This window comes from Pan paniscus, chromosome 10 (assembly GCF_029289425.2).
Source record: "Pan paniscus chromosome 10, NHGRI_mPanPan1-v2.0_pri, whole genome shotgun sequence".
Taxonomy (NCBI): domain Eukaryota; kingdom Metazoa; phylum Chordata; class Mammalia; order Primates; family Hominidae; genus Pan; species Pan paniscus.
This window is the reverse complement of record NC_073259.2, coordinates 128,599,689-128,617,410: the sequence shown is the minus strand read 5'-3', so window position 1 is coordinate 128,617,410 and position 17,722 is coordinate 128,599,689. Positions and strand designations below refer to the sequence as shown.

The window sequence follows — 17,722 nt, the reverse complement described above, 5'->3', positions numbered from 1 at the left end:
GTTACTCTCTATCCCTTTACTTCCCTCAGTCTATATTTTTTTTATCTGTCTTATTCTATCATAATTGCATGGTATGAAACGTAATTTACTCTATCAGTCTCTTGTAGATAGGCATTTAGGTTATTTCCCAATTTCGCAACTACAAACAAAGCAGTGAATACCCTTGTACATAAATATCTTTATGCACTTACAGAAGCATAGCTAAGAAACTCCTAAAAAAATTTGAGACTATAGATATGTGCATTTTACATTTTGCTAGATTACAAAGGCAAATGTCATTAATGTCATTTTATTACCTAAATATTCCAAAAAGTACCTCTAATTCAAGAGTGATAACAGAAAGACCATACAAATTAAGGAACCCCAAATTTGTCATAAAGGAAATTTTCCTTCCTCCAAAGAAATTTTCATAACCTTCAGGGGAAAAAAGGAGGCAAGGTTTCAAACCTGGTTAACCCTCTCGCCTACTCAAGACTGCTTTGATTATCTATTCCTCTACCTCTTGTTCCCCTTCTCAACTACTGATAAACTGGGGGACGGGGGATGGAATCAGATCTCATGCTTATGCTCTAGAAAGGACATTCTCAAATTCCATACCTCATCTCGTCTTCCACCATTAAAAGAAGAGCTAAAGAGTTTGCTGCTGCCGCCGCCCCTTTGAGGAGGCATCTTGTTAAAAGTCTTGCTTTTCTGTGAACTGGAGCGACGGGACTGGTTGTTAAAACTTTCATTTTTGGGGTAGGAAAGTTCACGTTTGCGATTATAACGCTTGGATCCACTGGAGTTCTTTCCATCTGAAAGCAAGAAACACAAAAGAACGTCTTAAGAAGCTGATACATTCACTTAGCCAACTGCCCTCCACCTCCCAGCAAAAAATAAGGGTGAATAGGCCCTTTGACCACCTTCAGGAATCTGGGTTTGGGCCAGAGCATGAGTGCTTTGAGCAAGACAACACATAGTAGAGTGTTTTTTTCTTGCAATAATGAAGCCTAACGGGTCCCCTCCCTCAAAACAAACACAGCATAGATCAAACCACATGGATTCTCAATCCATAATGTCTTTACTTTACACAGCTTAACCACTGTCCTTGTAAAAGTTCAGTCAGATAAAGTTACAGGAAATGAAACAGCCATTCTGTATTAAGGAAAAGTATTTTACCTGGTAACAGGACAGAAGAGATTCCTTTTTAAATTACTATAACATAACCAGATTCTATACTACAAGGGGTTGTCCTAGGCCTTAGCAAATATATTCAAAAGGCATTAACAGCAAAACCGTGTTTACAGAAGCTCTAGAGGTCAAATTCAGAAGCTGTTAAATTGACAGAACAAAAGAAGTTGAGCTCTAAAAGCATACTGGGGGCTGGGCGCAATGGCTCACGCCTGTAATCCCAGCACTTTGGGAGGCCGAGGCAGGTGGATCACCTGAGGTCAGGAGTTTGAGACCAGCCTGGCCAACATGGTGAAACCCCATGTCTATTAAAAATACAAAAAATTAGCCGTGCATGGTGGCGGGCACCTATAATCCCAGATACTTGGGAGGCTGAGGCAGGAGAACTGCTTGAACCTGGGAGGCAGAGGTTGCAGTGAGCCGAGATCGTGCCACCGCACTCTAGCCTGGGCAAAGAGCAAGATTATCTCAAAAAAAAATTTAATTAAATAAATAAAAGCATATTGGATCAGATTGAGTCATATCCTTTTTAAAAATGGCCAGGCGCAGTGGCTCATGCCTGTAATCCCAGCACTTTGGGAGGCGGAGGTGGGCAGATCACGAGGTCAGGAGATTGAGACCATCCTGGCTAACACAGTGAAATCCTGTCTCTACTAAAAATACAAAAAAAAAAAAAAAAAAAAAAAATTAGCCGGGCATGGTGGCAGGCACCTGTAGTCCCAGCTACTCGGGAGGCTGAGGCAGGAGAACGGCGTGAACCCCGGGAGGCAGAGCTTGCAGTGAGCTGAGATCGTGCCACTGCACTCCAGCCTGGGCGACAGGGCGAGACTCCGTCTCAAAAAATAAAAAATAAAAATGTTTCTTGTTTTTCTCTTCAATTATAATATGTGTTCAATTCTGAAAATAGTGTAGAATAATTTAAAGTTGCCAGTACCCACAGAGCACTAACTCATTAACAGTGTTTTCCTTTTAATCTCCATTTTACATACGTGTCACAAATCTTATATAAAATGACAAGCATAGAAGATATATTGTTTTCTGCTTACTACTCTGTGAGCATTTTTATGCATCCCTAGTCTTCAGAAGCATGATTAATTGCTGTACCCTTCTTGGCCACATACTTACAGAATAATGTAACCAATCCCCCATTGTTGTATATTTAGGTGGCTTCTAATTTTTTGTTAGTTTAATATAATACCATTGGGAGTCTCTTTACACAGAGGCTTATGTGATTATGTCAAATTCTCAAAAAGTGGAACTGACAGATAAAATATGGTCATTAAAGCCATTTACACATCCCTAGGTTGCTTTCTAGAACCGTTACACCGATTTATTTATACTCTAACAACATAATAATTACTTATGCACTTTATTTATTTAGAGACAAGGTTTTGCTCTGTCACCCAGGCTAGAGTGCAGTGGCACAATCTCGTTCACTACAACCTCCACTTCTCAGGCTCAAGCCACCCTCCCACTTCAGCCTCCTGAGCAGCTGAGACTACAGGCACTCATCACCATGTCCAGCTGATTTTTGTGTTTTTTGTAGAGACGAGGTTTGCCTTTGTTGCCCAGGCTGGTCTTAAACTCCAGAGCTCAAGTGATCCATCTGCTCGGCCTCCCAAAGTGCTGGTATTATAGGCATGAGCCAACACTCCCAGCCAATTTTTTTTTTTTTTTTTTTTTTGTAGAGTTGGGGTCTCACTTTGTTACCCTGATTGGTTTCCAACTCCTGGACTCAAGCAATCCTGCCTCGGCCTTCCAAACTGTTAGGATTAAAGGCATGAACCACCATGCCTGGTTTATCTTTTTTTGTTGTTTTTAACAGTCTCACTCTATTGCCCAGGCTGGAGTGCAGTGGCGCAATCTCGGCTCACTGCAACCTCTACCTCCCGGGTTCCAGCAATTCTCCTGCCTTGGCCTCCCAAGTAGCTAGGATTACAGGCATGAGCCACCATGCCTGGCTAATTCTGTATTTTCAGTAGAGATGGGGTTTCGCCACATTGGCCAGGCTGGTCTCGACCTCCTGACCTCAGGTGATCCACTCACCTCGGCCTCCCAAAGTACTGGGATTACAGGCATGAGCCACCACGCCCAGCATGTTTTATTCCCCCAGGGTGGAAAGCAGTGGTGCCATCATAGCACACTGCAGCCTCAACCTCAGCTTAGCATCTTTCCAACTCAGCCTCCCAGCTAGGACTGCAGGTGTGCACCACCACACCCAGCTAATTTTTAAATTTATTTTGAGACAGGATCTTACTTTTGTCACCCAGGCTGGAGTGCAGTGGCATGATCTCGGCTTACTGCAGCCTCCATCTCCTGGGTTCAAGCAATCCTCCTGCCTCAGCCCCCCAAGTAGCTGGGACTCCAGGCATATACACCATTCTTGGCTTAATTTATATTTTTGATATAGACGGGGTTTTGCCATGTTGCCCAGACGGGTCTCAAACTCCTGAGCTCAAGCGATCCACCAGCCTCAGCCTCCCAAAGTGCTGGGATTACAGGCGTGAGCCATCAGGCCTGACCTAATTTTTTAATTTTTTTGTGCAGACGGGGGTCTCACTATGTTGCCCAGGCTGGTCTCAAACTCCTGGGCTCAGGCGATCCTCCAGGCTCAGGTGATCTTCCCACCTCAGCCTCCCAAAGTGCTGGGATTATAAGCATGAGCCATGGGGTCTGGCCCCACTTTTATCTTATTACAATGATTCTCAATCTTGCCAGTTCATAGGAATCACACAGATGAGCTTTTACGGAATTCCTATGCTCAGGCCTCACCCTCTAAGATTCTGATATAACTATACAAAAGTACCTGTCTGCAGACCTGTAATATTATCTGAGTAATTTTTTTTAAACTTAGAAAAAATTATTTCTTGGTAAGTACAATCACCAGCTTTTTATAGCAGGCTAAATAAATTCAAGGTTAAACAATGCCTCAGAAAGAAGAAAATGTAAGTTAATAAATCAGAGACCAAATTTTGAAAGCAACCACTTCACGCCCATAGTCTGTCAACCTCACTGTATAAATGAGATGTCATTCTCTCCAAACCTGACCACCTAAAACCTGGGAGTCAATCTAAACCATGTGAAATGGCAGCAATGTAAACAGAACAGTCACAGAAACAGGCTAGGTTCACTCCTACCAGTTACCCTTAAATCCTGCTTACGGACAGTGACCCTTACCTTAGTTACAATTTAAGGCCAGGCATGGTGGCTCATGCCTGTAATCCCAGCACTTTGGGAGGCCAAGGCAGGCAGATCACATGAGGCCAGAAGTTCGAGACCAGCCTGGCCAACATGGTGAAGCCCCATCTTTACTAGAAATACAAACATTAGCCAGGTGTGGTGCCACACGCCTGTAATCCCAGCTACTTGGGAGGCTAAGGCATGAGAATCATTTGAACCCGGGAGGCAGAGGTTGCAGTGAGCTGAAATCATGCCACTGCACTCCAGCCTGGGCAGCAGAGTGAGACTCTGTCTCAAAAAACAAATAAATAAAGTTAGAACTTAAAAACTAAACTTTTACCTATTACTTCAGTTAGCAACAGTTAGTGTCAAACATGGCACTAGTAGTAACAATTAGAAAGCAAAGTTTCAGCGCTGGACTTGGTGGCTCATGCCGGTTATCGCAACACTTTGGGAAGCCAAAGCAAGAGGATCACTTGAGTCCACGAGTTTGCGACCAGCCTGGGCAACATAGCAAGACCCCATCTCTACAAAAAATTTAAAAATTAGCCCAATGTGGTGGCACACACCTGCAGTCCTAGCTGAGAGGCTGAGTTGGAAGGATTGCTTAAGCCAAGGTTGAGGCTGCAGTGTGCTATGATGGCACCACTGCTCTCCACCCTGGGCTACAGAGTGAGCCTCTGTCTCAAAAAAAGAAAAAGATACACCAGGCATAGTGGTTCAAGAGTTCAAGGATGATGGCACCACTGCTCTCCACCCTGGGCTACAGAGTGAGCCTCTGTCTCAAAAAAAGAAAAAGGCCAGGCACGGTGGCTCACGCCTGTAATCCCAGCACTTTGGGAGGCTGAGGCGGGCGGATCACGAGGTCAGGAGATCAAGACCATCCTGGCTAACATGGTGAAACCCCGTCTCTACTAAAAATACAAAAAATTAACCAGGCGTGGTGGCGGGAGCCTGTAGTCCCAGCTACTCAGGAGGCTGAGGCAGGAGAACAGTGTGAACCTGGGAGGCGGAGCTTGCAGTGAGCCAAGATTGCGCCACTGCACTCCAGCCTGGGAGACACAGTGAGACTCCATCTCAAAAAAAAAAGAAAAAGATAAACCAGGCACAGTGGTTCAAGAGTTCAAGGATCTCTTAAGCCAAGGAGTTCAAGGTTTCAGTCAGTTATGTTTGCACCACTGCATGCCAGCCTAAGTGACAGAGCGAGAGCTTGTCTCTAAAAAAAAAAAAGCCAGGCACGATGGCTCATGCTTGTAATCCCAGCACTTTGGGAGGCCAAGGCAGGTGGATCACGAAGTCAGGAGATAGAGACCATCCTGGCTAACATGGTGAAACCCCATCTCTACTAAAAATACAAAAAATTAGCCAGGCGTGGTGGCGGGCGCCTGTAGTTCCAGCTGCTCGGGAGGCTGAGGCAGGAGAATGGCGTGAACCCGGGAGGCGGGGCTTGCAGTGAGCGGAGATCGCACCACTGCATTCCAGTCTGGGCGACAGAGTGAGACTCCGTCTCAAAAAAAAAAAAAAAAAAAAAAAGGAAAACTCAGGGGATGCAGAACCCCAGCTAACTCAGCCACATTATCTTGCTTTGCTTTCCTTAACTCCATTTCACATCACCTCAAGCAAAGGAGATTCTACGAGGATAGGTATATAAAGAAAACACATATCCTCCAACCTCATTATCCAAGACTGTTTCAGATGATCCTGGACCCTACCTGTTTGACCCTAACTGCTGCTTTCAAGATGCACCTCACGGTTTGCATAGATTTAGGTAAAGCCAGATTCTACATGGCAAGGGCTTATTAAGAAAGTAAACTGGCCAGACACGGTGGCTCATGCCTATAATCCCAACGCTTTGGGAGGCCAAGGCGGGCGGATCACCTGAGGTCGGGAGTTCGAGACCAGCCTGACCAACATGGAGAAACCCTGTCTCTACTAAAAATACAAAAAATTAGCTGGGCATGGTGGCGCATGCCTGTAATCCCAGCTACTCCGGGGGCTGAGGCAGGAGAATAGCTTGAACCCGGGAGGTGGAGGTTGCGGCAAGGCCAAGACTGCAACACTACACTCCAGCCCGGGCAACAAGAGCAAAACTCTGTCTCAAAAAAAAAGAAAGAAAGAAAAAAAGAAAGTAAACTGGCACTCAGCAAGAAGGCTGTCTTCATTTCTTCACTTATTACCACACTGGCAAGGAAACAGTTTCATAATGCTTACAGAAATGCTCACTGACAGACAGTAAACTGCTCATTTCCAAAACACATAACAACTGACCACATCATGATTAGTGATTTTAGTTGCCAAAATCAACTCGTTTCTCGTCTTCCAGTTACCTAAGGGTATGAAGACAGATATGTCAAGTGAGAGACTGGCTCTTATCTCTAGACCCAGGCAAAAGGCAGCTAAAGGTTGAAGGTACCATGAGGCCTGGGACCCAGAGATAAAATTCAGAGTATTATTTTTGAAATGTTTTGTGGACAACTTGCCAGGATATACATGGGAAAAACTCGAGGGTAGAACAGGAGTGATAAGATGATCCACTTTAGATTTTGGAAAACAGAAAAAATATCAAGTTCCTGGGAGAAGGAACTATGGGTGAAGTTTTAAATCTCAAGAGTGGTGGTTCTCAATCCTGGCTGCACACCAGAATCACTTGCACAGACTTTTTAAATTATGAATGCCCAGGACCCACGGGTTCAATCTAGGCTTAAAGAATCAGAAAAAGGCCAGGCACAGTGGCTTATGCCTGTAACCCCAGCACTTTGAGAGGCTAAGGTGGGAGGATCATTTGAAGCCAGGAATTTGAGACCAGCCTGGGCAACATGGTGAGACCCCCATCTCTACAAAAAAAAAAAGATAATAAATTCCTAGGAAGGGGCCCCACACACCCCTATTTTTTTTTTTTTAAAGTTCCTCATGAGGTCAGGAGTTTGAGACCAGCCTGGCCAACATGGTGAAACCCATCTCTACTAAAAATACAAAAATTAGGCCGGTGTGGTGGTGGACACCTGCAATCCCGCTACTCAGGAGGCTGAGGCAGAAGAATTGCTTAAACCTGGAAGGCAGAGGTTAAAGTGAGCTGAGATCGCGCCACTGAACTCCAGCCTGGGTGCCAGAGCAAGAATGTCTTGAGGGAAAAAAAAAAGTTCCTGAGGAGATTCTGATGCACAGCCACCACTGAGAACAACTGCCAAGAACTACCGTCAAGACACATTCCAAAATGGACAAGACCACTAAACTCAGGCTCCAGAGTCGACAAATAAATGACTTAAAAACTTAACCCAGCTTCTCAGTTGTTCCACATTTCCCTAATGGAAAGGTCTCCACCAAGTAGCAGTAGGTAAATCTCAGCCTCCCCCCATTACCAAATTAAGGGCCACAAGTTTTTCACAGTTAAATTACTTGGCATCCTCATTTCTAGCTCTAGTTCTAACAGGTGGCTCAGCCTAGAGGTCAGAATACCGGTCAGCAAGTTTCTGCTGCTGATTCATGCTGTAATCACAAGCAAGTTGCTTACCCATCATCCAGAGTAGTTGACAAGCACCTCCAGAGGGGCAACATATGGCCTTACTACAGAATCAACTGACAACAAATTGAATCCAGCTGAAATTAGTAATTCTGAATGAAAGGAAGAGAGAGGTGGTATCAGGAATGATGCACATGCCAGTAAGTTATCTGCTTGCTAAGTGTGATTATACAAAGCTTATTGAAAAATACCGCCTAGGACTTCATAAAAATTTACTTGGACAAATCACTCTTAACACTGCTAAGCCTCTATTTTCTTATCTGTGAAACAGGACTAATATTCTACCATACTTCCTCATAGAATCATGAGGATTAAGAAAGAAAACTTCTGTAAAATGCCTACCATAGTGGCTGACACACAGTTTTACTATGATTTGAAAGCCTATCATTAATAAATCCAAAGCGTTCCTGTCAAGAGCACCCACTAGACTTCCAATGAAGCCATATAAACCAAGGAATCCAGCCAACAGGCCCTGAAATTCTTTTAATTTCTCTAAGTGGTTTTACTGAAGGCTTCAAATCACCTCAATTTTCAAAGCCATTAAAATCTCCAGGTCCATTTACAGCTCAGAGGCATTCTTCAAGGCAGATTACCACTAGTAACCTGGTTTCTGGTACCAGAATAACAGGAAGAATGCCAGGGCAGTGCTTCATACCACCAACCTCAAAATAACTGCCTCATAATACCTGACCTTCCCTTAACCTCCCTGGCAGTTCTATCGGCCCAGGGGGATGGGACAAGAGCCTGGTTCCTGGCCAGAGTCCACTGCCTGCCCATAAACGGCCTACCTTCTCTCTTGACTCTCTTTCTTTGCTCCCTCTAAATGACTTTCCCCACTTTCTAACCCACCTTCTCTCCTCTGAGCTATATTCACGGGATATTTACTGCTGCATGTTCTCAGAAATACCTATTAACACTACTGGAATGAAGCTGTAGGAATATAATCAAGAAAAGGAATGTTATATAAATGTTCGGGCAATTAGCCCAGGCAAAGAAACTGTGGTATGCGACTCTAGCTGGAAAGATCAAGAAAATCCTGGTAGCCAAATTTACATATTTCCTGTGTACAAATGAAGGGCAAATTTAAGCCAGCCACTGGAACAAAATCTCAAAGAAATTAATCATGTAGCTAGGAAGCAAATGGCCATTAATGACAGTTTACAGAATAGAAACCAAAGGGCTTTCTTCCACGAGGTAGAAAAGGGGGAGAAAAAAGTGACTTAAATATTTGAATACTGAAAAGTCTTGCTCTTTTCACCTTGACAAAAGATAAACTATCTTTTCACCTTACGCTTGTTTTCCCCTCAACTCAGTACTCTGTAATTCAAGAGGTCCTTTCAATGATTCCCAGCAGAATCAAGTATATGAAGTGTTCAGCTTATGAGATACTGCAGAAATCTTTTTATGGGATTATGCGGAGCTTGAGTGTACCCTTTTGTTAGAGCAACCATCTCATCGTGAAGTCACTGCATCAGAGCTCCTGAGTATCTGCTGTAGTAGCATTGGTCTTAGCTGTTACGTTCCTAAGGCAGCTTAGTTTCAACTTTAAAAATCAGCCAATATCCAGAGTTTCCTAACCTTTTAATCTCCACATATTCTGCCTTTTAATTTGTTCCTAAATGCAAGCAGTGGATTATGGCTAGTGAAGAAGCATGGATTTGGCTACAAAGCCCATCCTTCCTTGCTAAGCGAACACGCACAGCAGAAGCCAGAAAAGCAGACACTGGCGGTGGCAAACATGGTCAAGCTTTCTAACACACACATTAAACAAAAAAAAAGAATGCTGCCTCAAGGCACACATGTGTATTTGTAAAATCTAACAAAGGGCCTTTACATGAGTTTTTGTTTTTTTAGAAGGGCTGGAGTGCAATGGTGCAATCTTGGCTTACTGCAACCTCCGCCTCCCGGTTTCAAGGGATTCTCCTGCCTCAGCCCCGAGTAGCTGGGATTACAGGTGCGCACCACCACGCCGGACTAATTTTTTGTACTTTTAGTAGAGACGGGGCTTCACCATGTTGGCCAGGCTGGTCTCAAACTCCTGAACTCAGATGATCCACCTGCCTCGGCCTCCCAAAGTGCTGGGATTACAGGCGTGAGCCACCGCACCCGGCCTACATGAGTTTTTACAGAAGTTTTCTTGTTTTGAGACGGGGTCTCGCTCTGCCACCCAGGCTAGAGTGCAGTGGAGTGATCGTGGCTCACTGCAACCTTGAACTTCTGGGTTTAAGTGCTCTTCCTCCTCCCCTGCCTCAGCCTCTTCACAGCTGGGACTACAGGTGCGTGCCACCACGCCCGGCTCATTTATTTTTTTGTAGGACAGGGTCTCGAACTCCTGGGCTCAAGTAATCGGCCTGCCTCAGCCTCCCAAAGTGCTGGGATTATAGCCACCCAGCCCATTTGAAATGTTAACAATGACAAATACTTGCTTTGGTCAAACTACTATAGAATTCTGTATCATCTTGTTGGGTAATCAGAGTTAATTCCACTAACCAACATATTCAAAGTGAAGGACATAGCAGTAAAATTCCTTAAATACCTGTTTGTTTGTTTTATTTTAAGTTGTCACAAGCTTTCACCTACTGCTAAGAAATAAACTTAAGGCATTTATTGCAACTGACTAATGAATGTATGTTAGTGGCTTAAAGAGGAGCCCCAGAAAAATTAGTTGAGAATTCACAGTTGGAGAACCAAATCCTTAACATATATCTGGGAATAGAGTACAAAAATAAACTTACTTATCAATTGCTTTGAACAGACCACTCTAAACCAGTTCCAACACTGACCAAAAGGACTGGTTACCTTCTATCTTTTGAGGGATCTATGGCAAAGCTACGCATGTGCAGAACTGCAAAATCAGTCTGCATACATGCCATTTCCTGACACGGCCCGAGAACCCATACTCCAATGGTCTCACACCAGGTAAACAAGTTTGCCATATCCAGCAGGTGAACTCTGAGCGAGTTAGCAGACCTTACAATTTTCTGTTTTTTTTGTTTGTTTTAAGTCAGCCTTAGTTTTCTTTTTACTGTTAAGAGATGGGGGTCTCTGTTACCCAGGCTGGATGGTATGCAGTATCGTGATATAGCTCACCGCAGCCTCAACTTCCTTGAGCTTAAGCGATCCTCCCACCTTACCCTTCCAAGTAGGTAGGGTTACAGGTGTGTGCCACCACACTCGGCTAATTTTTTTTTTTCTGATGGAGACGAGGGTCTTACTATCTTGCCCAAGCTGGTGTGAAACTCCTGGGCTCAAGCTATCCTCCCACCTCAGCCTCCCAAAGTGTTCGGATTACAGGCATGAGCCACCGCGCCCGGTCTCACTCTAAACAGTTTTTTTAATCTTGACAAGTTTTAAACTGGACCTCCACATTTAGGGACTTCAAATATTTCCCTCTCTGCCACAACATCCCCACTGTCGCTGAAAACACCTTCCTATTACTGCTAATGTAACTGAAATACAAAAGAGAGCAGAGATTAGTACAAACTTCGAAATAAAATGAAGAACACCGGGACTCTAGCCTCTGCCAACTCCTAACATCCTACCTGCTCAGTTTATTCCTTCTTTAAATATGAACAATTTCACCCTGGTAGACAAGTCAGTGACTGGCACAGTGAAAACAGAGGTAAAAACTTCACCTAGTACTTGGCACATGGTAAGCCCTCAATTAAAGGTAGCTATTATCAACACGGTCATAATATTGACAGACTTGATTACAGAAATAAAACCTTCCCTGTTAAAGGACAATCCTATAGTCCAACACACAACAATAGACATTATGTGTATTTGGCGCAAAATAGACGTCAGATACCCTAAGACCTTAGTTCATTTGTTTTGTTTTTAATACGTTTTTTAAGTTTATTTAATTATATTACCTCCACCTACCTTTACAAGTAAGTAAACTCGGGGCACTCACTCAAGGTCTGGCAAACTGGGACCCAAAAAGACTGAATTCATAGTCTGCGCTCTTAACCCCACAATGAATAGCCACTGAAGGATGACTTCCTCTTCGACAGAGGAATGGATCTGGGACCAGGTTATTAAATAAGAGATCTGAGTTTGAAAGGTCCTTGGGCCCTCACCCACCCGTCTAAGCTTGAACACTATCCAATGTTAATTCAACATTAAAGGGTAGAACAACTTAGTGGTTTTAGGAGCGTGGACTGATGAGTCACACAAACCAAGTCTTAAGGCCTGCTGTGAGCCAAATACTAGCTGGGTGACCTTACCCTTTCTCATCATATGTAAAATGGGGATAAGAACAGCACCTGCTTAATCGAGCAGTTTTGAGTATTAATGTAAATGATCCACGTAAACCACGCAGCACAGCGCTCATTAATGTAACTGCAAATAATGAGAGCCATGGAAAAGGGCAGGTAGGAGCTATAAAAGAAAGTGGAGCCTGTCCCCGAGTAACCCAGCCGATGAGAGCAACGACTCTCCCCAGCAGCAGGGGCAGTCGCCCCCGCCCACTGCCGCAGGCCCGTCCTTACCGCTCTTGGGTTTAGACTCGCCGGCTGGCCCCGCCGAGGCGGAGCGGGGCGGCTGTTGCCCTTTGCTGCTGCCCGAAGAGGCGGAGGAGCTGTTGGAGCCGCTGTTCTTGTCCATGTCGGAGGCGGTGGCGGCGGCGTTGGGGGAGCTCAGCGGCATCAACGGGGGCCTCGGCGGCGACGGCAGTCGGAGCGGAGCGGGCGCGGCAGGGACCCAGGCTCATGGCGTTCAGGGCCGGCGGGGGTCGGCGGCGGCAGCGGTTCTCGGCCTTCATGGCGACATTTTTCCCTGTTTCCTTCCTTGGCTTCTCAAACTAGTAAGAGAAGCGGCGGACGGGGCTGTTAAGCCCGGCGGCAGCGGCGACCGAGGACGAGGAGGCCGGGGCTCGGGAGTCCGGGCCGGGCCTGGCGGGGCGGAGGCTGCGGGGGAAGGGGAGGCGAGGGAGGTTGCGCGAGCCCCGCCGGCCGGCCGGCCGGACACGCTCTCCCGCCGCGAGGCAGGGGAGAGGGCTGGCTGTCTTGGTGTCGGGGACTAGTGTCTCCGACACAGCAACGGATACTCGCCCCTGGGCCGAAGCCGACCTGCTCCGGGAATGGCGACGAGTCGCCAAACAGCATCTCAAAGAACCCGGATGGACTGCATATATAGTGGAGAGGGGGTGAGGTATTCTGGGAAATGTAGTTTTTGCCTACATCCGGGTCTCGTGGTTTGTTTTTTGGTTTTTGTTTGTTTGTTTGTTTTGGTTTTGTTTTTTTTATTTCCTCCCCCACCTCCGCCCCAACCCCACTGTGAGGGCATTCAAAATAACGGGACTTGCAGTTGCTCCAAGTCCAGGTTTTTCACTTAGTACACTAAAAATACAGTAACAATAATAATATACACTGATAATAATGTAGCCAAACATTGGAATACCTGTGGAACTCCTTTATAGACTCGTTTGATTTATGGTTCTTTTTTTTTTTTTTTTGAGGCGGAGTCGCTCTGTCGCCCAGGCTAGAGTCCAGTGGCGCGATCTGGGCTGACTGCAAGCTCCGCCTCCCGGGTTCACGCCATTCTCCTGCCTCAGCCTCCCGAGTAGCTGGGACCACAGGCGCCCGCCACCACGCCCGGCTAATTTTTCGTATTTTTAGTAGAGACACGGTTTCACCGTGTTAGCCAGGATGGTCTTGATCTCCTGACCTCGTGATCCGCCCACCTCGGCCTCCCGAAGTGCTGGGATTACAGGCGTGAGCCACCGCGCCCGGCCAATTTATGGTTCTTATTCTAGCGTTAATACCAATTGATTTATGGCCTTTAGTCTATCTCATATTAGGAATAATAATAATAACGTTAATAATGACAATACCTTACATTTAATATCACTTTACGGCACTTCTTCATACAGTACATCACTTTATTTCTTTAGCCTGGCGTGGCAGTGCGCACCTGTGGTCCCCATTACTCAGGAGACAGAGGCGGAAACAGGCCGTAGGCAGTGGTTCATGCGTGTAATCCCAACACTTTGGGAGGCAGAGGTGGAAGGATCCTTGGAGGCCAGGAGTTCCAGACCAGCCTGGGGAATATAGCGAGACCCCTGTCTCTAAAGAATAAAAATATTTTTTAAAAAATTAGTTGGGCAGCCGGGCGTGGTGGCTCACACCTGTAATTCCAGCCCTTTGGGAGTCTGAGGCGGGGGCAGATCACTTGAGGCCAGGAGTTCAAGACCAGCCTGGCCAACATAGCAAAATCCGGACCCTATTAAAAATACAAAAATTAGCTGGGCTCTGAATAAAATAGTTTGAATAATACTAACTTTAAAAGAGAGAAAGAAAAAAAAATTAGCCAAGCATAGTGGCTGTGGCTGCACACCTGTAGTTCTAGCTACTCAGGAAACTGAGGTGGGAGGATCACCTGAGCCCAGCAGTTGGAGGTTGCAGTGAGATACGATCGTGCCAGTGCACTCCAGTATGAGTGACAGAGAGGGAGACCCTGTCTAAACTTTTTTTTAAAAAGTAGAAACAGAGAACAAAAAGCAGATTAGTCATTTCAAAATTACTTTTCTTGTAAAGGTTTAAGCAGAATGGACTTCCTTATGTGGGGTAAAACTGCCCAGTTTGGGGATTTGATGATTTCTCAGAAGGTCAGATAAACAATTTCGTTTAGGCGTGGTTGGGTAGAAATTTACCTTGAGTAACTCTGTTTTGGTTTGGTCTACTGTGCTGAAGCTCAGTGCAAGACAATGGGCTCCTATAAATTGTATTTAACAGCTGTTAACATTATCACATTTAATCTTCTCAATAACTAAATTTTAGACTAAGTGTGCCTGTAGTCCCAGCTACTCAGGAGGCTGAGGAGGGATGATCACTTGAGCCCAAGAGTATGAATCCAGCCTGGGTAACACAACAAGACTCCGTCCCTAAATAAATAAAATTTAAAGATGAGTAAATGGACTCCAAAAGTCCAGATAATTTGCCTATTATCACATAGCTAACAAGTGATGTTCTTACCTATGAGACAAGCAGTTCCTCATTTTACAGATACAGACTGAGATTTAGAAAATCATGCATATGGGGCCGGGCATGGTGGCTCACACCTGTAACCCCAGCACTTTGGGAGGCCGAGCCGGGTGGATCAACAGGTCAGGAGATCGAGACCAGCCTGACCAACATAGTGAAACCCCGTCTCTACTAAAAATACAAAAAAATTAGCCAGGCGTGGTGGTGCGCGCCTGTAATCTCAGCTACTGAGGAGGCTGAGGCAGGAGAATCACTTGAACCCAGAAGGCACAGGTTGCAGGGAGCCAAGACTGCGCCACTGTATTCCAGCCTGGGCAACAGAGCGAGACTCCATCTCAAAAAAAAAAAAAGAAGAAAGAAAATAATGTATGTGGGTCAGGTGCAATGTAATCCCAGCACTTTTTGGGAGGCCTGTAATCCCAGCACTTTTTGGGAGTTCGAGGTGGGCAGATCACGAGGTCAGGATTTCGAGACCAGCCTGAGCAATACAGTGAAACCCCGTCTCTCCTAAAAATACAACAATTAGCCGGGCGTGGTGGTGCACACCTGTAGTCCCAGCTACTTGGGAGGTTGAGGGAGGACAATCGCTTGAACCTGAGAGGCGGAGGTTGCAGTGAGCTGAGATTGGGCCACTGCACTCCAGCCTGGGTGACAGAGCGAGACTCTGTCTCAAAAAAAAAAAAAAAAAGAAAAAAAAGGGAAAATCATGTATGTGGCCAGGCAAGGTAGCTCAATCCCAACATTCTGGGAGGCTGAGGCAGGAAGATCACTTGATGTTAGGAGTTTGAGACCAGCCTGAACATAGTGAAACCAATTCTCTACTAAAAATTAAAAAACAAAAAACAAAAACATATGGTTTACAGATATAGACGCTAAGACTTTGGGAATCATACCACACCTATTTGTACTTTGGAAAATTACAAATGATTCCCTTCCAACCATAGTAGTTTGAGATTCAAAAGATCACATAGACATGCTATTAAGGAAATGACCAGGGCCAGGTGCGGTTGCTCATGCACTTTGGGAGATTGAGGTAGGCAGATTGCCCAAGCCCAGGAGTTCAAGAGCATTCAGGGCAACATGGCAAAACCCTGTCTCAACAAAAAATGCAAAAATCAGCCCAGTGTGGTGGTGCACACCTGTAGTCCCAGCTACTCAGGAGGTTGAGGTGGGAGGATGGCTTGAGCCTGGGAGGGTGAGAAGTGAGCTATGATTGTGCCACTGCACTCCACCCTGGGTGACAAAGTGAGATCCTGTTTCAAAATAAAGAATGAATCAATAAATAAGTAAATAAGACCAGCCTAGCCAAAATGGTGAAACCCCATCTCTACTAAAAATACAAAAATTAGCGCCGGGAGTGGTGGCTCAGCACTTTGGGAGGCTGAGGCAGGTGGATTACCTGAAGTCAGGAGTTCAAGACCAGCCTGGCCAATATAGCGAAACCCCATCTCTACTAAAAATACAAAAATTAGCCTGGCATGGTGGCGCATGCCTGTAATCCCAGCTACTAGGGAAGCTGAGGCAGGAGGATCACTTGAACCCAGAAGACAGAGGTTGCAGTGAGCCGAAGTCATGCCACTTCACTCCAGTCTGCGCAACAGAGCAAGACGCTACCTCAAAAAAAAAAAAAAAAAACCTTCCAACAGTCCTTATCCTACTTCACTTTTTACAGGTTTTCCTCCACAAATCATTTGAAATAAGAGAACAGTGAAATACTGTTGGTCTGGATACTTAATCTGATGTGCAGAAGGAACAGCCCTAAATCCTGAGATCCATTATTTTATATAACTAGACATGGAAGATATAAGATTCTTTGATGAGACTTTATTTATTTATTTATTTATTTATTTTTGAGATGGAGTCTGACTCTGTCACCCAGGCTTGAGTGCAGTGGTGCAATCTCAGCTCACTGCAACTAGTGACTCCTGGGTTGAAGGGATTCTCCTGCTTCAACCTCCTGAATAGCTGGGACTACAGGTGTGCACCACCATGCCTGGCTGATTTTTGTATTTTAGTAGAGACGGGGTTTCACCATGTTAGCCATGCTGGTCTCGAACTCCTGACCTCATGCAATCCGCCCACCTCGGGCTCCCAAAGTGTTGGGATTACAGGCGTGAGCCACCGCACCCAGCCACTTAATTTCTTTTAACAAAGACATGAGAATTATGAATACATGGATGAATCATTTCGCCCTTGTATCCTTCTTTTTTTTTTCTCATCACTATACCAACGAGGACCTTCTATCATTCTTAAAATAAAAGAGAAAGAAACAGAAATCCCAGCGCAGTACTTCCCAAACGAAAGCGGTTAGGTGTCCATCTGTCAGGCTATATTAAACCAGGAAGAGAATTTTCATTTCAAAACAGTTTCTTCTATTGGCGCTTTCTCCTCGTGAAATATTTACAGGAAACATACATTTAAAATGGAATGAAAGCAGAAACATACAGTAATCCAAGCAAAACTCAACAACGTCCATTCTTTATTTTGCACAAGACGGTCTGCATTACCCTTGCCATTAAAAAAAGACTGAAAATCTGGGGCTGAAGTAAAACACCCATGACATGCCACCTGGAGCTAGGAATGTAGCTTTGTGTCAGCAGGAGACCAAGTGTGAGTGGTGGTTCTGGCTTGCTAAGTGGATACCAGAGCTTTCGTTCCCGTTTATGAGCTTCCTAGGTTCATAAAACGGACAGAACAAAGAAGTCTGTCCTATGTTTATTTTTCAGAGTAGTCTAACATATGTTTCTCAAGAATGGTCTGCATCTTTAGCATCAGAATCGCCAGAGAAATTTGTTTAAATAGAGATTAAAGGGATATAGGTCAGATCAAAATCTCTGGTAGTTGGGGACCCAGGAATCTTCATTTTAAA

General features: G+C 45.1%; 1 protein-coding gene across 4 annotated transcripts in view; it reads right to left on the bottom strand.

The window, feature by feature from the left end:
* RNF10 (ring finger protein 10) overlaps nt 1-13,204 on the bottom strand; it is a 42,859-nt gene extending 29,655 nt beyond the window's left edge. Inside the window, exons 1-2 of one of the 4 annotated variants that reach the window (XM_034934650.3) lie at nt 12,361-13,204; nt 598-794 (exon numbers count right to left, since the gene is read on the bottom strand). In XM_034934650.3, the coding sequence (XP_034790541.1) occupies nt 598-794; nt 12,361-12,517 (354 nt within the window). In that variant the 5' untranslated portion in view covers nt 12,518-13,204. Of the gene's footprint in view, nt 1-597; nt 795-7,861; nt 7,963-12,360 lie in introns of those variants that run through there. The other 3 variants (XM_034934648.3, XM_034934649.2, XM_055096256.1) reach the window with 3 other exon arrangements.
* Nucleotides 13,205-17,722: the final 4,518 nt, after the last annotated feature.